At 42.6% G+C, this 23,564-nt stretch overlaps 1 protein-coding gene and 1 long non-coding RNA gene across 3 annotated transcripts in view; one reads left to right on the top strand and one right to left on the bottom strand.

Annotated features, from left to right (window-relative positions):
• The window catches only part of LOC125089267 (uncharacterized), a 142,697-nt gene extending 127,503 nt beyond the window's left edge, over positions 1–15,194 (bottom strand). The window contains exons 1-2 of one of the 2 annotated variants that reach the window (XR_007123903.1): positions 14,631–15,194; positions 13,467–13,568 (exon numbers count right to left, since the gene is read on the bottom strand). This is a non-coding gene — a long non-coding RNA (uncharacterized LOC125089267). The remainder of the gene's footprint in view (positions 1–13,466; positions 13,569–14,630) is intronic. The other variant, XR_007123904.1, reaches the window with a different exon arrangement.
• Positions 15,195–15,261: 67 nt separating this feature from the next.
• Positions 15,262–23,564, top strand: part of LOC125089264 (guanine nucleotide-binding protein G(o) subunit alpha) — a 155,155-nt gene continuing 146,852 nt past the window's right edge. Inside the window, exons 1-2 of the mRNA XM_047711375.1 lie at positions 15,262–16,297; positions 16,517–16,559. Coding sequence (XP_047567331.1) covers positions 16,180–16,297; positions 16,517–16,559 — 161 coding nt within the window. The 5' untranslated portion in view covers positions 15,262–16,179. The remainder of the gene's footprint in view (positions 16,298–16,516; positions 16,560–23,564) is intronic.

Below are 23,564 nucleotides of genomic sequence, written 5' to 3'. Positions count from 1 at the left end.
ATGTGATTAGATATTTGTGTGGGTAACTCAGGATAATCTCACCATCTCAAGGTCTATATACTTACTTGATCACTTCTGCGAAGTCCCTTTTGTCATGTAAAGTAATATATTCACAAGTTCTAAAGATTAAAGTATGGACATCTTTGGAGACCACTATTATGTCTGGTAATCCATTAACGGTAATTCCCCATCCTCTCCCTTGCCCACACTAGACAACCACTAATTAATTTTCTGTCTTTATAGATTTGCCTATTCGTTTGCCTATACATTTCATATAAACAGAATTTTATGATACCTGGTCTCCCATGCTTGATTTCTTTCACTTACCATAATGTTTTCAAGGTTCACCCATGTTGTATAGTACATATAAGCACTTCATTCTTTTTTTATGGTTTAATAATATTCTATTATATGGATATGCCACATTTTGTTTATCATTTCATCAAATGATTGACAATTGGCATGTTTCCACTTTAGGGCTACTATGAATAATGCAGTTATGAAGATTAAGTTTTTGTGTCCATGTATGTTTTCATTTTTCTTGGGAATAGGAATAGAATTGTTGGGTTATGAGGTATATTTAATTTTTTAAGGAACTACCAAAGTGGATACACTATTTTACTTTCCCACCAGCAATCTATGAGGGTTCCAATTTTTGCACACCCCCATGGCACTTTATTGTCCCTTTATTACAGCCATTCTAGTGAGTGTGAAGAGGTAGTTCACTAATGTTTTGATTTTCATTTCTCTGGTGGCTAATGATGTTGAATATCTTTTTATGTGCTTATCGGCCATTTGTGTATCTTCTTGGGGGAACTCTCCCTTCAGATCTTGTATCTATTTTTAAACTGGATTATTATCTTCTTTATTTTGATTTGTAAGAGTTCTTTATATTTTCTAAATATAAGTCTCTTAACATATATATGATGTGCAAATATTTTCACCCATCTATCAGTTGTCTTGCACTTTCATGATGATGCCCTTTGAAGCATGAAAGGCTTTAATTTAGATGAAGTCTAATTTATTTATTTATCTTCTGTGCTTGTACTTTTGTGTTGTATCTAAGAAAGCATCTCCTCAATATTATGAAGATTTACTCCTATGGTTTCTTCTAAAGGTTTTATTATTTTAGCTCTTACATTTAGGCCTAGGGCCCATTTTGAGATAATTTCTGTGTTTGGTGTGAGGTGGAGACCCACTTTTATTCTTTTTAACCTATCCAGACTGTTCTTTCTCTATTAGATTATCTCAGCACTCTTGTTGAAAATCAATTGACCATAAATATAAGAGTTTATTTCTGGACTCTTAATCCTTTTTTATTTATCTATATGCCTCTATATGTTTGTCCTTGTGCCAGTATTACACTGGATTCCTTACTGCAGGTTTGTATTCAGTTTTTAAATCAAGAAGTATGAGTCCTCCAATTTTGTTCTTCCTTGGCAGAATTGTTTTAGCTATTCTGGGTCCCCTGCATTTCCACATGAATTTTAGGATCAGCTTGACAATTTCTTCAAAATAAGCCAACTGAGGGTGTGATACGGAGTATGCTGAAACTGTAGATCAGGTTGGGAAGTATTTCCATCTTAATAATACTAAGTTTTCCAATCCATGAACATGGGATACCTTTCCATTTATTTGGATCTTCTTTAAATTCTCTCAAAAATAGTATGTAGTTTTCAATGAGCAAGTCCTACTTCTTTTTTAAAAATTTATTGCAATTATTTTTTTTTATTTCTAATGCTATTGTAAATTAAATTTTCTTAATTTTGTTTTCAGATTGTTTATTGCTAGTGTATCGAGAAATAACTGCCTTGTATATTGATCTTACATCCTGCAAGCCTGCTAGATCCTGTCATTTACAAATAGAGAGTTTTGCTTTCTTTCCAATCTGGATGTCTTTAATTTCTTTTTCTTGCCTAACTTCCCTGACCAGTATCTCCAGTAAAATATTAAACAGAATGATAGCTGGCATCCTAATTTCGGGATGTTAGGAAGAAAGCATTCAGTTTTTCACCATTAAATATAATGTTACTGCAGGGTTTCCCTAGATGTCTTTCATCATGTTGATATAGTTCTCTTCTATCTCTACTTTGTTGACTGCTTTTATCATGAAAGAGTGCTAGAATCTGTCAAATGCCTTTTCTGTGTCAACTGAGATGATCATGTTTTTAACCCCTTATTCTATGAAGATGGAGCATTGTTTTTCAGATATTATACCAACATTGTGTGTATTTCTGAAATAAATCCTACTTTGTCATGGTGCATCTCTTTTGCATAGGACTGGATTCAGTGCTAGTATTTTGTTAAGGATTTTTACATCTATATCCACAACAGATATTTGTTTGAAGTTTTCTTGTGATATTTTTGGTTTTGGTATCACAGAAACACTGTTACCATAGATTGAGTTTAGAAGTGTTTCTTCCTCTTCCTCTCCTCTTTTGAAAGGGTTTGTAAAATATTAGAACTCATCTTTAAATGTTTGGTAGATTTCACTAGTGAGGCCATTTAGGCCTGGGAGTTGTGGGAAATTTTACTTCATTTCATAAGATTTTATTTTTAAGTAATCTCTACACCCAATGTGGAGCTTGAACTCACAACCCCAAGATCAAGAGTCACATGCTCTACCAACTGAGCCAGGCAGGTGCCCTGGGAAATTTTAAATAATTAATCCAAACTCTATTTGTTATAGGTCTACTCAGATCTTTTACTTCTTCTTGAGTCAGTTTCAGCAGTTTGTCCATTTCATCTATGTTATTTAATTAGTTGCCATATAATTATTCATAGCATTTTTTTGTAATATTTTTTGTTTCTCTAAGATTAGTGATAATTTCCTTCATTTCTGATTTTAGTAATTTGAGGCTTGTTTCTTTTTTTCTTGATCACTCTAAGTGAAATTTTTATATTCTGTTGATCTTTTCAGACAACCAATTTTTGGCTTCATTGATGTTCTCCCTTTTACTATTCCCTACTTCTTCTATTTCCAATCTTATTATTTCCTTCTTCAGTTTATTTGCTGAAATTGTTTGCTTTTCTCATTTAGTTTCTTATGGTGGAAGATGAGGATACTGATTTTTCGATTTTCTTTCCTAAAATAAGCATTTTAGTTATAAATTCCCCCTGTAAGTACTGCATTAGCTGAAATCTCATAAGTATTGGCATGTTGTGTTTTCACATTCATTTCTTTCAAAATATTTCCTAATTTCTCTTGTCATTTCTTCTTTGGCCTGTTGATTATTTAGAAATGTGTCATTTATTTTCCACATATTTGTTAATTTTCCAAATTCCTTTGTTATTGGTTTATAATTTAATTCCATTGTGGTTGGAGATGCTCTTTTTTATTCAATCTATTTTATTTCAAGTTTGAGGCTTGTTTCATGACCTAATTAGCCTGGAGAACATTCCAATGTGGGCTTGAGAAGAATGTGAATCTTGCTGTTTTGGGGTGGAATATGCTACAGATGCCTGCTAGGTCTAGTTGACTTATATGCTGTTCAGATTTTCTATTTCCTGGCTGACCTTCTGTATAATTATTTTTTCATTATTGAGTGTTGTATAATGAAGCATCTAACCATTATTACTGAATTGTCTACTTTCCCCCTCAATTCTGTCCATGTTTGTTTATGTATTTTGAGACATTAAGTGTATTTGTGTTTATAATTGTTTTATACCCAAATGTTATAAATTGTTATATCTTCCTTTCATCATTATAAAATATCCCTCTTTGTTTCTAGCAATTTTTGTCCTAAGGTCATTTTGTCTGATAAAAATGTAGCCACTACAGCTCTCCTTTGATTATTATTTGCATTTTTTTTCCATCCTCTTATTTTGTATTTTTTTTTCCATCCTCTTATTTGCAATGTATTTGTGTCTTTGAATCTAAAGTGTGTCTCTTATAAACAGCATATATTTGGGTCATATTTCTGCCTTTTACTTGGAGTATTTAGTACATTTATATTTAATATAATTATTGATAAGTTATGATTTATGTCTGCCTTGTATTTTAAAACTCTCTTTTTCTCTGTGTGTTTCATTTGAATAGTTTGTATTTTACATTATCAAGTTCATGAATTTTTTTCCTTAATACCTAATATGCTGCACATCCCATCTAGTGTATTTTTCATCTATGGTATTATAACTTTCATCTCTAGACATTTAATTTATACATTAAAAATATTCTAAGTCTCTACTTTCGGATAAGATGGAGTTCAATAACTTATTAACTTTCTGTGCTAATGTTAATATCTGTGTCAGTTCTAATTTGGTTTTGCTTGATGGCTTGTCCTCCATTTTATGGGTCAGATTTTTCTTGTTTATTTGAATGCATGGTAATATTTGTTTGGATGTCAGACATTCTGAGTATTTTTGTATTTCTTTAAATATTCTTGAGTTTTATTTCATAACAATAAAGTTTCCTGGAAACAGTTTGATCATTTTGGATCTTGCTTGTTGGGTAGGATCAATGTAACATTTAGTCTGAAACTGATTATTCTCCACTACTGAGGCAGGAACCTTCCGAGTACTCTCTCAAATATTCCATGAATTATGAGATGTTTGGTCTAGCTAACAAGAACAGGCCCTATTATTGGACCTGTGTGAGTGCTGCCACTGTATCTTCTAATTGTCTCTGATGGTTCTTTTCTGGTCTTAGGCAGTTTCCTCACATGCATGTACCAGTTAGCAAGCTGAATATTCAAGAGGGACTCTGCAGATATCCAGAGTTCTCTGTGCAGATCTCTCCCCTCCAGAACTCTGCCATGAGAACTCTACCATCCTTGGTCCTCCTGGATTTTCAACTCCATCTGCTGAACTCCCTTAGATTCTCCCTCCCTGTATCACAGTCTGAAAATTCCCTCAAGGCAGTAAACTGTAACAATCATAGGGTTACCTTATTTGTTTCCTGTCTCTCAGGAATCAGCGTCCTTCACTGCCTGATGTCCAAGGTCTTAAAATACATTCTCATGTATTTTGTCTGTTTTTTTTCTAGTTGTTTCAGGTGGGAGGATAAACAGGCAGAACCTGTTACTCCATCCTGACTGGAAAAAGAACTATTTCTCTGGGATTCTTGATACCCCTGGGGGTCCCAAATGACTCAGAATTTTCTCTGCACTATAGGGAGTGCCTTTTCACATACCTGATTTAATGGTGTGGGAGGTACACAACATGCCCTTTGAAGTACTCTTTCCAAAAATGTTTAACCTGAATCTAAGGAATATTGCATCTGGACCAGGGTGGGCCTCACATAAGCCACAACACTACAATAGAGACGTTCTCTTGCACTTGTACTCTTTCTGTCTCCAGAGCTCCTGCGTCCAGCTCCTTTCTCTTTATGCCAATCTATACATGAGTTTATGTTACTCTTATGATATCATACATAGGCACATTGACAAGGGCAGTATTTAAGCATGAATCCAGACCCAAGAAGAGGATGACACATTGTTCCAATGCCTTAAAATGCAGGGTGTTGATAGAGACATTGAGTCATGCATTTCTAAAACACTCAGTTATCTTTACCACAGAGAAGTCAGCACCCAAAGTGTAAAGCAAAATCTGATGTCTTTAAATTGTAGTATGTTTAAATGACTTACTAGCCAGATTTGAGAGCTAGGAATTAGAACCTCTGTGAAGTTTCCAGTAAGCAGAAAAGTAGAAACAAAAACAATATTCTAAAATGTCATAATGATTAGGATATTCAGAAAATCCTCATGGAAAAGTGATTTTCTCATGATCTGTCAAAATCAGGTTTGGTTGGTGATGGGATGAATTTAACAATCAAGTTCCAGAGACTAGACTGAGTCTGTCAAAGTGTAGTTTTCATACTATCTACATCTCAAGATTATTGAGAGATATATGTTTAAATGCAGGTTTCTAAGCCCCGTTTCAGAATAACTAAATCACAATTTCTAAAGGTAACAACCCAGAACCTGCACTTTTAACAAGCACTCTTGATGATTTTTATACACATTAAAGTTTGAAAATGACTACAGACAATCACAGTGGAACTGGGCAGGATAATGGATCCACTCAGGAAAATCTCTAAATATGCAGGCAAGACATGGTGTTAAGGGAATTTGGCAGCAAGCAGATTGTTCATATTGACCATTACAGGAGTGGGAGGACGGTCCTACAATATCAACAGATGGAAACCAAACTGGAGAGATGTATTAGGAGTTGGAGATTAGCAACAGGTAAAGTTTCAAACGGACGATGAACTTGAGAGATGTGGCAGCTTGTAGTAAGTCATGCAGACTTAGGTTTAAGAACTGGACTCTAATTTCTACAAAGTTGAAAGGATCAAAGTAGAACTCCAATCCCAAAGCAGAGTCAGAAAGAACTTAACCCATTACTGGAATCAGTCACATGGACCAAAGTGAGAGGCTACTCTGTAGGGCCAGAGTTAGCTCAAAGGAGGACCAGCACAGAGATTGGTTTGATGCTCAGCTACCAAGCAGCACATCTAGGGGCTCTTGGACTTCCTTGCTCACAGACTGGATCAGTCCAGGACCCATTACAAGAGTTAGCTTGCTTCAGGGAACAAGACTGCAAAGGACCTATCTGACCCAACTTCCCATTCCCTCCTTGAATTCTGCTCCAGATGTAAGCCTCAGGATGTTGCCACAGGGGTGACAGTAGTTCATCTCAGCAGTTATAATGTAGGCAGCTAGCTGTGAAAGAGGTTGAGTCCTAAATAGAATAGCTCCCTAAGAGGAGCAAGGAGTAACTGAATCGTGGAGTGAAAAGCAATTGTCCTCACCCCAAGAAATTCTGAAACATCACAGCCTAGTCACTCCAGGGTAGAGAATCCAGGTGTTCTCTGTTCCATCCACTTTTCTTTAAAATAGATTGCTTTTATAGTAAAAGAAAAACTTTAATTTTTATCTCACCATTAGATGAACCCATAAATCCTTGGTTCTTGCAAGCTTAGAGCTTGGTATCTCTAAAGTTGTGAAAGCATATGTTGAATTCCTCTAGTCCTTCGGTGAAACTCAGCAAACAGGCAGGGAGCAACTAGTATTCTCTAACAGAGTGCTTACTAATCTGGCAGATGTACTCTGGGGGTGTGGGAAGTAAGTGAAGCACTGGGAGAACTGTTAGAGCCAATGCCAGAGAAAATTACAGTGGCAGTACTGAACAGATCTAGTGGAGGTTGTGGAGAAAAGGCTGACCACTTGGCAAGCGTTTCTGCCCCTTTGGTTACTTACCACTGGCTGTCTCACTCCTGGATCTATGGGACTCCCTTGGCTACCCCTCTTCAGCCCTATGAGATGTTCCCCACTCATTCCATTCACCCACGAAGAAATACTCTCAAAATCAATTGGGTGGTGATTATGAGCCATTATCTACCTGCTGTGCTGAAAGGAATATAAGGCAATCTGTAGAAAACCTTTCACGATGGGTGATGGATGTAAAAAAAAAAAAAAAACCAAAAAAAAAACAAGTGTATCTAGGAGTGGTGTCCCTTCTAAGTTGAAAAATCAAAGTCAAGCTAAGGTCCCTTCATAATACCGGCTTGTTTGTTTACAGAGGTGTTCTATTTCTAAAGTAAATGACTTAAGAGGTATGGAAGATTCATTCTTGATCCGAAGAGAGGAAAAGAGAAAAGGGAACCATTTCAGAAGTGGAACAGGTGGGTTCAGATTCAAGGACTAAATGGATTTGTAACATTTTCTCACTTTGCTCCATTGAAGTGGCCTACTGATCTGCCTTCCAGAGCCTCCCCAAGGTCACTCTCCAGAATCTCTGTCCACTTAACTCAGATTTAGAATTACATAGGTAGAATACAGTAGGTGCCTGAAATTCAGTTCCTTGATTGAGAAAATGAAGCCCTGGAAAAAGAACTGAATGTCCCAAAGTTGGCTGAACCAAGACTGAAAGTTCTGTCTCTTGATTCCCAGTGCAGTGCTCTTTCTACTCTGCTGCCTTTCTTGCTGCCACTTCCTTTTAGTTTTCAAAGTTAATTTCATTTATTATCTGTCCAAATCTATTGGGACTAAAGCTTTCTAATATCTTCCTTTAACAGCTATACATCATCTTCTCCCAGTTTCTAGTTGTTATCTTTATGAGAGAGGGGGTACCCCCAGACATGGAGAGTATTCTGATAATTGTGCACTACAAAAATGATTTATTCTGTATTAAGAGCTAGGAATCATTTATTGGAAAAAATATCATGGGATCACGAATTGCTTGGATAAGGTCCATTTATGATGATCAATAATATCTGAAAGGGCAGGGGAGGATTATTGAGTAAAGCAAAAACTAACCAAAATGTGAATAATACAATTGGTCTGGGTGCTATTTCACAGAGCAACTTAGATACAATCTTTGAACCTTAGATCTCAGGGAAATAGCATGATATAGCAGGAAGACCACTTAGAATGTAGAAAATTAGGTGACCATCCTGATCATAAAATTTACCAGCTGGTCTTGGGTAAATCACTTGAACTTCTTGAAGCTTAACTTCATTATGCCTGAAACGTAAATAGAAATCTTGGCTATTTTGAAGTTGTTGAAAGGATCAAATCAAATAATGTCTGAGAGATTGGTATAAATCAAAAATCAGAGACGATGTGTACCATGATGCCAGGGGACCATGTGTGTTGTATTACACAGTTTACTCGTGATACATAGCACAGAGTCTGGCATGTGGTACACGCACACTGAACATGTAGTAAATAAATAAAGCCAATGATGGGGGAAATGTCTTTCTTATCACTATTTTCTCGCTGGACAAATGTTTATGGGGGTAGGGGGAGTCAAGCCAAGTACAGGAGTGGAGCAGGAATGGGAAAGGCAAAATAGAAAGAGAAATGATTGGTGTCCCCTCTTTCCTAGAACAGAAGTAGAGGTGGTGGAATCAAAAGAAAGGACGATCAAACCAACCAATTCTTTCCATGCCCCATTCATCCCACCTCTTAACCAGAGATCACAACGTTGATTTTTTTTTTTTTTTTAAAGATTGCTTTTGGGCAGGGCGCCTGGGTGGCTCAGTGGATTAAGCCTCTGCTTTCAGCACAGGTCATGATCTCAGGGTCCTGGGATGGAGCCCTGGATCAGGCTCTCTTGCTCAGCAGGGAGCCTGCTTCCCCCTCCCCCTCTGCCTGCCACTCTGCCTACTTGTGCTCTGTCAAATAAATAAATAAAGTCTTTAAAATTAAAAAAAAAAAAAAGATTGCTTTTGGGCATCCACCTCATTAATTTTGGTCATTTTAAACTACTGCATTCAGTGTTTTTACTGAGATCTGTTATGTGTTCCCTTTGGTCATTAGGAACAGCACTGCTTTTTATTTAAAATGTATATAACTAATTCAGAGTCCTCCTCCTCCTTTTTCTTTCCTCTCCTCTTAGCCCTCTCCAAAAGCTACAGGGGCCATGGGGAGGGGCAGCAGATGACAGAGACAGCTTGAGAAGAAATCAGTTCAGTTCTTTTCTTTCTACTTGAAGCTCTGAATGATTCTAGCTCAAAGTCCTCTGGGATAGGTGTCTGGTTAAAAATGTGTCTCTTTGAATTGCCCTTCTTTAATTTTATAGATGTGTGCCTATCACACACATAGTAATTTCATTAAAATGTTTTTTCTCTGTCACAGAGGTCAGGGTTTTTCAGGCCTTTGGGGAACAGACAGCATGCCCAAATGTCTGCTCAAATGAAGACGATGTTACCCTACTAGAACAGCATGTTCTTGGTATATGGCAGGCCTTGGGAACACCCCAAATCACATGAAGAGGATGGAAAAGGGTCACAAAATTAAATCGGTCTAGTCCACCTACTTCTACCTTCAACCCACTTCTAATAGGTTTGAATTAATTAATGTCTCCCCAGTCATACTTGTTACAGCCAGCTCAAACTGGGATTAACTGGACGGAGATAAAAATTCACCTACTTTTTGCTTTCACAAATACAACTGACAGGAACAAAGAGAAACATTTCTATTTGTAGAGAGCAATGTGATGATAATTCTTTGGACCTTGAAGCTCACAGAAGACTAATGAGATAATGTCTAAAACGTGTTGGAGCTGCATGCATGAAAGGCTCTATGGAGATAGAAAATATGATAAATAATGCAAGAAATCTTGGTGTCAGGAAATCTCCTGTCTTCTGGAGGACTTAGTAAGTATTAAATTAATACTTTATAAACAAGTACCTGCTAATCTTATCTGTCAACTTCAGCAAAGGGAGGTTGAAAAGTACCATTATTCCCAGCATAAAAAAATAAGAATCTTACTTCTAAAGAAAGATTTTCCAAGAAAATTCTAACACAGACCATGGCTGGTAGGTGATGCCTTTATATTAAGCCAAGCTTCCAACTTTAATTTCAGCTCTTGGTCAATCTTATCAATGTGAAAGCACCAGTCTTAGCCCCTCAAACTTTCCACTCAGTCTGAGCCAAATGCATCCCTGGGGGATTCTCTTGCTATCCTAAATTGAGAAAAATCATAAAGCACACCCTCCTTGGGGTTCTTGAACTATCAAAGTACACTCAACAAATAATGTTCTCAGGAGTGACCACATAATGGATTTCAATAACTTAAGAGCTCAATTCAATTACCTACAAGCCTTAATCTGCTCCTTCATGCAAGTCCCTTCATTTAAAAATACACAAACCCTTTATTTCTTCCCATAGCATCTTTTATTTCTAACAATAGAAATAAAGAAACAACTTTTTTTCATGAACTTTACAAAATAACAAACGACACAAAATTTAGCAAAGAATTTTTTAATGGGGCTTCAAAAACATTTAGCATATGCTCTCTTCTCACCAGTTTCCAAATACTAATAAATCTCCCATTTATTTATTTAAACTCAGTATCATTTCAGTTTGCAGAACCTGACTTGAAAAAAAGCCACTACCTTTTTAAAAACTTACTCAATCTTAAAAATCTTCCCAAATCATCAAGTCACAAAATTTCTACTAGAAAAATCAAAAAGTCTCAGAGCTGAGAGAACTTTGATAAATGATCTGATTTAACCCTTGCCTATAGATATGTGAATGTGATTTACAAGTATTAAGACTGACAACCTGTGGACAGTGGGCCATGCTTGACCTTTTGGGACATACACAAAGTGATAGGACAACTCCCTCACCTCAAAGGAGTTGACGTGTTTCCAGTGATGTGGTTCCCAAAGTGCATCAGTATTACTTGGGGGTGAAGGTATGATTATAAAAATGAACATTTCCAGGCCCCATCTCAGACCTACTGATTGATAAAGTTTGAGGATGGGACCCAGGAATCCACATTTTTTTAAAGCATCCCAGGTAACTCTTAGCACCATTTAACATTTGAGAACCCTTGTTCCAGTAGGTCTGAGAGATGTGTTCAAAATAATATCAGAAAAGTGTTGAATAGGGACTAAATAAGGGGGCCTGTCCTCTAGGGACATAAACAGAAATTTGATTTAAAAAAAAAAAAAAAAAAGGCCTCTCCTTCATTCATGCCAGATATCCACCAGAAAACACTAAGTCATCTCTAAGCCCAACCCCAGACACTTTCCCAAATTATACTGACCACTAAGTTAAATTGTGAGTTACCAATTTCGTAATAGAAACCCTTAGTGCACAAGCTTAAAATCTCTAGTGATCTATGATTCTCCCTAAAATGCCTAATTCACCTGACATTTAGTATGGATTCATTTAGTTCATGAACCACATGTTTTAGCCTATTTTCTTCCCACGACACTGGTGTTCATAAGGAAGAGTGATTTTTTTTTTAAGATTTTATTTATTTATTTGACAGAAAGAGATCACAAGTAGGCAGAGAGAGAGGAGGAAGCAGGCTCCCTGCTGAGCAAAGAGCCCAATGCGGGGCTTGATCCCAGGACTCTGGGATCATGACCTGAGCCGAAGGCAGAGGCTTTAACCCACTGACCTACCCAGGCGCCCCAGGAAGAGCAATTTTTATAATCCTTTCCTTTGGCAAAAAATATAAAAAACTAGTAAACATAAAGTTGCATTCGGAAACATGTGAGATATTTGAACTTTAAAAAGTAAGCTCCTAGCAGAATTAATTGGCACATACAGATTCTGTATAACGTACAAGATCTAGCACTTTTTGTACAGAAAAGTCATCTGGGGAGTGGCTATCAATGCAGATTGCAGAGGAGTCTGACTCCATAGAAGTAAGACGGGTAACTGAATTTTTAAGTAGCACCCCAGCGAATTCTGATGTGAATGGTGAAAAAAACAGTCCTAGGGTTTCAAGAATCCAAGTTTATACCTACCTAAACTTTGCTTTGAATCTAAATCAACATACTAAACACAGTAGATTATCAATATATGCATATTTAATTAAGGTAACCACAAATGGGAAGAAATAGGGAAATTCAGCTCATCTAATCAGAGCCCGCATTCTATAAGTCAGACTAGGGAGTCTTGTAGGTATCATAAATTCCTGTCCTCCAGCATTAGGAGCCTCATGTAGTAAAAACGCAACTTAATGTAGGCTTTTACTGTTGCCCCTTTTAGAAAGTATATAGAACATTCTAATTACCTACTTTTAAAACTTAAAATATGCTGAACAGTGTGTGTATATGGTAAGGGAGAGAGTGGACTGAGGATTCGGTAAATGCGCACGATTCTTTGGCCAAAAGCAATAATCAGAGAAACATAATTCTGGGGATCATACAAAATAAAAGCAAATGGAATCTGTCCTTGATCATTCCTGATGTTAGGATTGTAATTTCCCCATTCCCACAGGAATTAATTGTGGAAAAATTAAACACTTGCAGTATTGTCTAATTACTAATAGCTCACAGAGAACTGGGATGTTGTCATCTTCACTTCCTTTGAGGGGGCAAATATGTGTGGGTTCTGGGGCTATTATATAACGTTTTATTGCCCAAATAGTCCACAAACCTATAAAGGGAGCTCTGGTTTATTACTTAATGATGGCCTAACCTTAAACGAGTTATTCGCCCCTTCAGAGACTCAGTTTTCCCAACTGTAAAATGGATACCTGGGCTGATCTGCATTCATAACCCGGCTCTTTCCACTCCTCTGTACCATTTCCCAGAGCACAATGCCTAACTGAGGTTTACATGGAAACATCCTAAGAGATAAGTTTTACAAAAGTGTTCTATGAGCTGTAAGGCACTATACAGATGAAGTGGATTATTATTAGTTGTGGTATGAAGTCCAGTTATAAAGATGCAAAGTGACCCAGAAAAAGAAAACACGTAGACGAACCTGAAGTACTACATCTGTAGTGCCTAGAACTTTACCTAGGGCAGGACAGATAGGTGCTTAGTAAGTACTGAGTAAATAAAACACGCACACCAAAAAAAAAAAAAAAAAAAAAGTAATACTGAGAAAGGATAAATATAACTAAAAGCAAGGATAGTTTGATTTACCCATTCCCCCCAAATTCCTAACAATTCCCCACAAGACTAACATCTTAAGAACTACCTGATGTGAAAGAGTATTAAGATGTAAGACTGACCTGACCCGTTATCTTCAAAAAAATGATTATATTCTTACCTCTTTGGTCTTTCAAATGCAGCCGTGTAGATAGCAGAAGCTGGGTGAAGTTGCTGAATTTTTTCCCTTTATCAGATAGATCTGCATAATCATCCTAGCAACCTGTAGAGGAAATAATAGATTCTATAGAATGTTGGGTACCCAAGCTCTGTTTTGTATCCTAAAGGCTGATTTTTAGTGACATACTGATTTTTAAGCAAACCAGATTTATCCCTTAAGCTCCCCTCCCCAGAGACACACCAAAAGAGGATGGGGTCAGGAGAGGTAGCAAAGAAGTTATTTATTTTATAAAACAAATTCTTTAGGAGCCCTTTGTAGGTATCCTAGAATACATAAAATATGATTCAAATTTAAATATTCAAATTGCATTACAACAATTTGTAATTGCATTACAACAACTTTTGACATAGTTATTTATATAAAGACACAAATAACTCATTAAAAAACTCAAGGGAAAAAAAATGTTTTCTTCTGGGTGGGCCTTAACTAGTTCCCCCCCACCCAACCACCATTGCAAATATATTTTTATGCTGGGTAACATTTCCCAAAACAGGAATGCTTTTTTCTATTGTTGAAATGAAACAAACAAGTTTGCTTTCAGAGTCACAGAAGTGCCCAACTGTTAGAGAAAACGTTTTCCACTGGCCTCTTGCCTGTCCTATCCCCATGCAACCTTTCCTATTGGCCCCTTTCTCTAGAAGGGCCCCTGGGGCTGTCTGCGGGAACTAACTGTAAAACCATTTTGTGCAGTGAGAACTAGTTTTTTCAAAATCTCAGAGACCGACCGCCAGGAACATGCCTGATTTTTGGCAAACAAGTACGTGTTTCCTCGGTATTTGATTAGCTGCATGCTTAAATAACTGACCCCGGTTTCTGGGTCTTCATTTGGAAAAAAGAAGAGGGGGAAAGTGTTCTAAAAATTGACAAAAGGGAGAAAATCTCTTCTCTCACCAAAAATCTAAAATTTATTTTACGTATTTGTGTTTTGGGGAAGGGGCAGGACAAGGGAATTCAATGCAAAGATTTCAACCAAGCTAAACCGTTCAAAATGAGCAAAAGCGTTTAAACTCTGCGTAGAGCATAAGCATTTGCTAGGAGCTCATGAAAACCTGTCCCTCCCAACCAGAAAGCTTCCCAGGGTGGGACTGTGTGCTGGGCTGATACCTATGGCCGGGAATCTCGGAGCAGGGTCCAGGACGGCACGGGTAGGAAGAGGCTCCTTGAGAACAGGCCCTGGCTTTGTCTCATCCTGATGTGTTCCTCTCCTCACAGCTTCCTGTCTCACATACTAGGTGCTCAGTTAATGTTCGTGGGTCGCAGAAGCCGACAATTCGCATCTGCCCCCACGCCCCAGGCGAATTCTCGGGAACGCGGGTTTGCTCAGACCCACTGTCTCCTCGCGTTCGCTGAGGTCACTTGGTCCCGGCTGCTACGGCCCCGGCAGCTGGAGAAAAACCAAGAAGCCAAGCTACCGGAGCCAAGATGGAGCGGAAGCGGGAGAGCTAACTAGGCGGCGCGGGGCGCGAGCTGGGGGGCCCACCTGACCGCGTCGCCGGCGGCCCAGTCCCGCGTTCCCATTGACCAGGAGGTCCACGCCGCCCGCGCGCCAGGCGGGGGCGGAGGCAGGGGCGGAGGCGGGGAGGGACGCCCCGGCGCGCGCCCGGCCCCAGGCTCCGCCCCCTTCCAGGCCCCGCACGCGCCCACTTAGGGGAGCCGCGGGCCGGGGGGCGCTGGAAGGAGGAGAGGCAGCGCCGCGCGCGCCGCCGCCAGCTGACGCGGTCCCCTGCGCGCGCGCCTCCCCCGGCCCCCGCCCCTCCCGGTCCCGGGGGCCCGGCGCGCGGCCCTGCTGACGTCAGCGGGCGGCTTGCGGTGCGGGGTGCGCAGAGCCGCTGGCGCACTCGCGCGCTGCGCTCGCCCCCTTCCCCCGCCCAGGCTGTGGCGCGCGCGCTCGCTGGCTCTCCCTTCATTTTTTTCTCCCCTCCTTTCCAGCCTCTCTCTCTCTCTCTCCCTCTCGAGCTCCCGCTGCCCGCGGCTCCCTCGCGCTCTCCCTCTCTCTCCGGTAGCCTCCACCGAACGATGCGAGCTTTGGGAGACAGCGACGCCGCCTCCCGTTAGAGACCTGCCCCCCCCCCCGGCCCGGCCCCCTGCCCAGCCCTGCCCTGCGCGCGGGGGTCGGCGAAGGCGCCGCGGACGCACCGTCGGCTGAGGACCCGCGATGCACATGCACTAGCAGCACCCCCTCACTCACTCCCTCCACACCCCGCGCCGCCGCCGCCTCCTCCTCCGGCAGCAGCGGCAGAAGGACCCACCCTGCCCCCCACCCCACCCTCCGCCGGCTCCGGCTGCAGCTTCTGCCTCAACTATTATTTTATTTATTTGGGGTCGTGCACAAGCCTCAGTGCCTGCAGCCCGCACCTCCTTGGACCGCGGGCGCCTCCTCCCTCGGCCCCGGAGTCCCAGACCCCGGCCACCTTCGCCTCGACACCCTAGAGCCCGCCAGCTGCCGCGAGCCTCCGCGCTGGAATCTTGTTAGCGGCTGTCTTTTTGGGGGGTTCTGGTTTCCCGACATTTTTGTTTTCGGCCAAGGGAAGGATATCGTGGTTTTTTTCCCCCTTTTGAGCCCAGGCTCTGCTCTCTGGGGGGGTGGGGGGCGCGCCGAGCCGGGGAGCCGTGCCAGCCGAGTCGTGCGGGCTGTGGCAGGGAAGGGGCCACCATGGGATGTACTCTGAGCGCAGAGGAGAGAGCCGCCCTCGAGCGGAGCAAGGCGATTGAGAAAAACCTCAAAGAGGATGGCATCAGCGCCGCCAAAGACGTGAAATTACTCCTGCTGGGTAAGGACCGGGGCTGCCACCCCCATCTCCCGACCCTGGCCACTCCGCACCCACCTGCACCCGCTCTCCCACCCTATTCGTGCCTGGGAAGACCTGGTCCCCGATTTGGCACCACTGTGTGCCTAGGATCGTCCACCCTCTCGCCTGCCTTACCCCCATGCCCCCCCCACTTCCCCTAAGCTGACACTCACCAGTTGTTCCCCCTGTCTGTCCCAACAGGGGCTGGAGAATCAGGAAAAAGCACCATTGTGAAGCAGATGAAGTAAGTCCCTGTGGTCTTGGGATTTGTACTTTTATTAATAATTTTTTGTCATTTGTATTACCTTGCTCATTCCACATTGCTCTCCAGGCCTGGTTTCTGATTCGCACATACACACACACACACACACACACACACATACACACACACCTGGATTTGACTCCCCTCCCCCACGCCCTACGTTGGTTCTGGGTCCTCCACCCCAACTCCCGGGTGGGTGGGTTGTGTGGGTTTTTTTTTTTTTTTTTTTTTTTGCGGGGGGGGAAGGGTAATGGAGCGCCTGTAGTTGTATGAATGACAGTGTCCGCCATATTGATCAGAACATCACACTATTGGCATGATTATGATCATTACTCTTCTTGGGTGTATCACTACCTTCATTTCTATCTCTGTCTCTGTTTGATTCTGTACTTCTCTCCCCTCCTCCCTCCACCTCCCCCCCCCCCCATTTCCACGTCCTTAATCTCACTTGCCCCTGCTCTTCTACCGGGGCAGTGATTTTGAACTTGACTAAAAGATGGAGGGGACCCAGCCCTAGGCTGGGGTGGAGGATCAAGTGTCTGCTGTTCAGGGATTTGGTGCTGAATTGGGAGGTTGTGATTTCTCCCCCCCCCCCCGCCCCCCCCAGGGTTAGGAAGGGGTATGTGGTAGGGAAGGAGATGGGTTTCCAAGCAGATGTGACTGGCACAGCTGTATCCAAGGCAGAGGTGGAAGAGGGATGCTGGTTGAGGCTGAACGCCAGTCCCTTACTTCCCCCCCCGCCCCCCCCACCCTCCCAGCGTTGGCTCTTCTGACAGGGGCAGTTTTCCTTCACTCAGTGGCCTTTATCAATGTATTCATTCACACTCTGCATAGGCCATTTTCCTTGTAATGTACCCACAATGCGGATTTGAGGCCCCACTTGCCGCCCCCTTCTGCCTAAGATATCAGTTTCCCCTCCTAATTAACTGGGGGTGGATTTGAGTGATGGTTGGAAATTTAAACAAAATGGGATATTCCTTTCCTTCCACACTTTCTCAGTGAGGAGCCTCGCCCCTCCTTTCCACTCTCAGTCTTGCTTCTTGCCCTGTCCACTCGGCGACTCCTGGTGAGCCCACAGGAAGCTTTGCTTGGCCCTGAGGGGGTGGCCTGCGGGGAAGGGGTGTGCGCCCTCACGGCCTCCTGGCCCTGCTGCTTCCGTTGGGCTGTCAGTTCTGCACTGAGGAGTTCGTTAAGGCCGTTTAGCGAGGATTCCACGTCGCTTTGCTGTGACACCTTCGTGCACACACAGCTCCTAATTAGGGGTTGCTGTGCAGTAAACAAAAATGATTATTTTTCAACTTGACAGAAGAGCTGAAGTAATTGCATCCCGCAGGAAAACAATGGAAAATAAAAACCCCTTTCGCGGAAAGGTGGGTGGGAGACGAAGCATGCTTGCGGTTTCAGAACCAAGATGCAAAACATCTTGCATGTGTAACAGGCATGACAAGCGGGTTCTAGGCGGCGCCATGATGGGAGGGAGTAGCGACTCAGAGACAATTTCCCCACGTCTGCCTGACATATTCTTATTTTCGTTCGAGAGCTCCCTGGGGCTTTCTTTGCAGAGGCCCCCTCGGCTCGCCGCACCCCTCTGAGCCACGGGTAATTTGGCCTGGGGCTTCTCTGGAGCCTGTGCAGCCCAAATGGATGGGGAGGCGGGGTCTGGGGAATTGCTCTTTGCAACAAGGTGCATGTTGCATCTGCCTGGAGCCCTTGCAGGTCGGTAAATGCAAGCAGCGCCACCCCTCTCTCCCAGAAGGGGATGTTTCAAAACTTCTGAAGTCTGTAATCTGCACTGGCGGCCTCAAAGCCGGGTAGAAGCCCCAGCCACCGGGGCTGGGTGAGGTTTCAGGCGTTGCGAGTGGTGGACAGCGCCCAGCTGAGGCCGGAAAAGTCGATGGGGCTCTGCTCGGTGGCGCTCGGCTAGGCTCGGTGCGGACTGGGCGCGGGGCTCGGAGGGATTCGGCAGTGTTCGGAACGGAGTCGGGGCTCCGGCGGAGAGAACCGAGCCGCTTCGGAGGGGGCCGGAGGCATTCGGAAAGGCTCGGGGAAGGGGGTGGGGGGAGTCTGCAAATTAACTTTCCATCCAGCAAGGCAACTCCTTACCTGCTTTTTTTCCCCGAACATGTCCCATAAATTAGGTTGATTTAATAAGAAGTTTAAAAATACATACCGAGTCTCCCAAAGGGTACGTCGCCTTTTTTATTCAAAGAGAGCTGAGTTCTCTGAGGAAATAGGTGTGCCATTTTAGAATGAAAATTCCTAATTATATACTGGGGCAGGAAATCTTAAATGAAGGCTGCATGTAGGCTTTTCCGGGGAAAGTCTTATGTGTCTTATGTTTAGTTACACTGAGAAGTGGGGAAAAGTCAAGCCTTTGATGTTTGAGATGGTTAAATCAGATATCAGAGCATTTCTTCTCTTCCCCCTGTACCCCCTACTCCCCACTTGTCTTACTCCCACAGGACATATTTTTGGAGAAAAATGTCAGACAAAACTGAGATTTCGTAGGCAAAACTATTAAATTTTTTTTAAAATACACCAACTCTTTAGGAAATAGGCTAGGTTTGTTCAAAAGGTCAGTGAAAAAGATTTCTGGCCATGTAAATTTTGCCTCAAGGGACCCTGCCATCCTGTCCTCCTGAAGCATTCATGAATGGTAGCTTTTTCTGTGAGCCCTCCAGCTTGGCTCAAAATAAATCAGATCAGGGCCTTGTGCCAAGCTGGATGCAGGACTTGTTTTATTAACCACAAAATGTGGGATTGGTGTCACTGTATCCTAGTGACAAATTCTTTTGAGTCCTCCCTTGCAGAGATGATTTTCCCAATCGCCACTTGACTGAGAGTTACTTGAGTCAGGAGACCTGTACTGTGGGTGGGGTGGGGCCCAAAAATCTGGGTGGCATTTGCAGAAAGCACTTTTGGACTTCCCTGTGTAGTGTGATTGGTGACCAAGCTATCAGGCCATATGTATGAATTAATTTAGATGCTGTTTTATTTCACCTGGATAATGCAATTAGAGTTCTGCATGGGTGATTAGAGTTCTGCATGGTTCCCTGTGAGAATTTGATGATTTCCTAATGGGGTCTGGGGTTTAATAGCTCCTGTTGGATTGAGAGAAAGAATATTGATATTCAGATTTCTCCAGACCCTTTTAAATCAGCGTTTCCAGAAGAGCAAAGAGCCATTCCTTTGAGCCTGTATTCTCAACTGTGTGTTGTGACGTACTGATTGGAAGGAATAGGCTTCCATATATAAATAGTAAGTGAAGTTATATGACAAAGGACTGAATAGTAGACGCCGCTCAGAACAAAGTATTAACACCCACATCAGGCTAAGAACGTTGCAGGGAGACTGACCTTTGAAATTCTTTCACTGGATGCATGTTATAGTGGGAAACCTCCGTCCATTTAAGAGGTGCCACAGATTAGACCATCATTTTCAAAGCCTGATCCCTAATTCTTGATTAAAAGTTTCTTTTGAACATAGTTTGCTGGGGTGTTTTTGTTTTGTTTTGTTTTGTTTCCTTTGCATAGGTGATCATGAGTTAGCCTTTGGGAGCTGTGTGTCAGACAACATTTTAGTACTGAGAAATAAACAACGATCATTGACACAGCATAAACAAAATTTTACACACACCATGAGTAATCAGTGACCTTTTTCAATACATGGTATTTACATAATTTTGCTCATTAGGAGGCCAGGACCTCACCTACAATATGGCCTCATCATTTCTGCAATCCGTGAGACACTTTATTCAGACTAATCAAGATTTTAAAAGGAGGTATTAATTTTATTTAATTACCAAAACCATTACAAAGAGCTCTCCTGAAGAATCGTATTTTATGAAGTGTGGAAGCAACAGAATATCATTTTAAGGGACTTCCCACTTTGCGCCATGACAACTGTTAGGGCTACCTACCTGATGAAAACGAAAAACGAACTCGTGGAGTTGCTGTAGGTACCACAGTTCACCCTCATTTGAGGTGTTAAGTTGTCTGTGATGTCACACTCAGGCTGTCTGTTTCTGGAGCAGTAAGTGGATTTTTAGGAAGACAGAGAGTTGGAAGGTGGCACTGAGGCGTGGCCTGCAAGCTGCTGGCTTTATATATAAATGGACACAGTAAAATGGGACTCTTGGGGTGTGTGCTTTTTCCCAAAACGCTTGCTCGGTGCCACTGTAAAACAAATGGCAGGATTTGCCTGGTGAAGACGTCCTTTCTCATACAAATATCCCAGCCCATACGGCAGGTTCTGATTCTGAGGACAGACCCCATCCTGCTGGGGCAGGGGGTCTTCAGACGTCACCTGCCACCAAAAGCTGGAGGTGTCCTCCCACCAGCTGACCCTGCCTTTGTAACTTGGGTGTGTAGCTTAGGTTCACAGCAAGCCCGTGTTGATTCCGCACGCTGCCGTGCAGCGCCTGTATTAAGTGGCAGTCATGTGTGGAAGGGAATGATCGCTTGCAGCCATTACTCTGTAAAGGGCAGCTGTCTAAAAGGGCGCTTCCTGCACATCCCCGAAGGGTCCCACGTGGTCCCACGTGGAGGCAGCACTCTGGAGAGCTACTCTTCTTAGAGCAGCTCTTCTTCCTACTTTTTATTTCTGCAGTCCTCTCTTTGCCTGCTTTGCCCTTCCCCCTTCCTCCTATCTCCATGTTTATTCAAATGGATGCACCTTGCTCTCTGGAGACCACGTGAGCGCAAACAGAATGTCAGATCAAGTAGCAGATGAGTTCTCCTTTGCTGATGGATGGTGTTCTCTCTCTGCTTACTGTTCACTGAGCTGTAAATACCAACAGACCTTCCTGCCAGAAGAGTAGCAAACGGTCCACCTGATCTCAGGAATCAGCCGCAGAACTCCTGAACCCCAGTTACCTGTTGGACTCTGAAGTAGAACGTGTCTGCTTGTCAAAGGGTTGCTCCTGACTAGATTAAATGCATGAGGCTTCGTTCTGGATCGACATGGCTCTCATGGAATCCGGAGTTGCTGTTCTCTCGGTGTGGGACTAGGTTAGATGCGCAACGCTCAGAGTCAGAGTACAGTCTTGTTTCTCTAGCACTTGGAACTCCACAGATTGTGGCGTGCTCCTCAGAGTGCCACATCTGCTAAAGATAGGGCAGGTCACTCGTGTTCTTCAGTGACTCACAGTACCCTATCTCTGTTCACACTGGAGATTTAATATGAGCAGAATACGGTCCTGGTTTTCTGACATGTGGTCAGTCCATCTGGATGCAGGGACTTGATTTCCTGTCTCCCAGGGTGTCTTCAGGCTCTCATTTCTTATGAAGCTAGACAGACCATTATCACAAGAGCCACATCGTGATCTGAAAGGCAATAGGCAAGCTGGGAAAGGGATGATTTCAAAATGAGAAAACATTTCGGAAAGGGTTACCCCCAGACTTGATACTGGCAAAGAAGAACTTTTGATATTGACAAAAGAAAACTCTGTGTGTGTTTGTACACATACTACGTGAATTTAAGAACAGCAGGCACTATGAATAGGGTACTTTACCTTATGGATTGCATCACTGTAAACAGCTTAACGGTGCTCAGATGATCTCCATTCTAAGAATTTCTTTGAATTTGCATCACATTCTTCTATTATCCTGTGCTTCTTGCTCATACACAATACTGGCTAGAAAAGAAACCATCTAACAAATCCGGCATTAGCATAGAGGGATAGGAGAGGAAGGAGCAGTGGCCTGTTATTGGTTTGAGCAAATAGCTGGTTTCGTTTTTAGAGAAGCCGTTTAGCATGATTCTCTAAAACTGACAGGTGATTAGGAGCACGGACTCTGTAACCAGGCTACCTGGCTTCAAATCTTAGCTCTGCCACCAACTCGGTGTGTGACCTTAAACAAGTTGCTTAACTTTTTGTACTTCAGTTTCTTTGCCTGTAAAATGGGGCTGATAATAAAAATACCTAATAGAGTTGTTGGGAGCAGTAAATAATGTAGTGTATGAAATGCCCTTATAACAGTGTTCTAAAAATCATTATACAGATGTCAGCTCTAGTTTTTATTCCTTTGACTGATTAGTGGGTGTTCCTTTCCCATATGGAGTTCTCTTCTGAAGTATGTGGGCCTTACCTTCCTTGAGAGCCAGAAGGGGAGTGCTGTGGTTCATGCTCATGGCTTCTTCCCCTTGCCTGCTCTGCACGGCCGTTATATAACACACTGTGTTGTCATAACTGATGTGACATTTTTGATGGTGCAGCTGCTTCAGCCCATGAGGCTGGAGTGATATTACAAAGAGTGGAAAAGAGCACTGGACCAGGAGTCAAGTCAAGTGGCTCTCCCCCTGCCTCTCTGAGGGTTCTGTCTCCCCCAGCTCCTTCCCTGTTCTGACCAGTCCATGAAATTGGGAACTTCGATGAGAGGTTCTAAACATAAAAACATCAATTACAGTTCCATCCTGCAGGGGTTGGGGGTACCTGTGAAAGCTCTTTGAAGGCCAAAAGAATTGCTAAATAGCAACCTCAACCACAAAGCTTTGTCAGCCAAGAAAGTCATAGTCCTGAGAGGCATTTTTAGGAAACCACCTCTAACCAAACTCTTCATGCAGATGTGGTTCTCAAACCAAAGAGGAGGATCTGAAAGTATCCTGTTAGTAAAAAACAGGATGTTTCTGGGAGGAGAGCCCCAGTGACATGTTAGAGGGAGAAGTGGTTTGTCTGTGGCTTCCAGGATTCTTAGAAATGGAGACAGCCTGGCTCCATCAGGGATGGCTACAGGTAAAGGAACTTGCCTGGGGTCAGGTCCCTCAGATCCCAGGGATTGGGAGATTTGCAGATCGGTAAAAGGGGAGGATAAGGAGAACTGTGTTTTAATTTTGACTCATTCTCTAATTTGACTTTGGACAGGTCATTTAGACCCTCTGGGCCTCGGTTTGTTCATCTCTTAATTAGAACCTGGGCTTTCACCACAGAATTTCTCAGGCTTCTTTCAGGTTTCTAGCTCTAAGTTCCAGTAAATGCAAAGAGAAACC

This window comes from Lutra lutra, chromosome 17 (assembly GCF_902655055.1).
Source record: "Lutra lutra chromosome 17, mLutLut1.2, whole genome shotgun sequence".
NCBI lineage: Eukaryota > Metazoa > Chordata > Mammalia > Carnivora > Mustelidae > Lutra > Lutra lutra.
The sequence above is the reverse complement of the archived record's forward strand: the minus strand, read 5'-3'. Positions and strand labels throughout refer to the sequence as shown.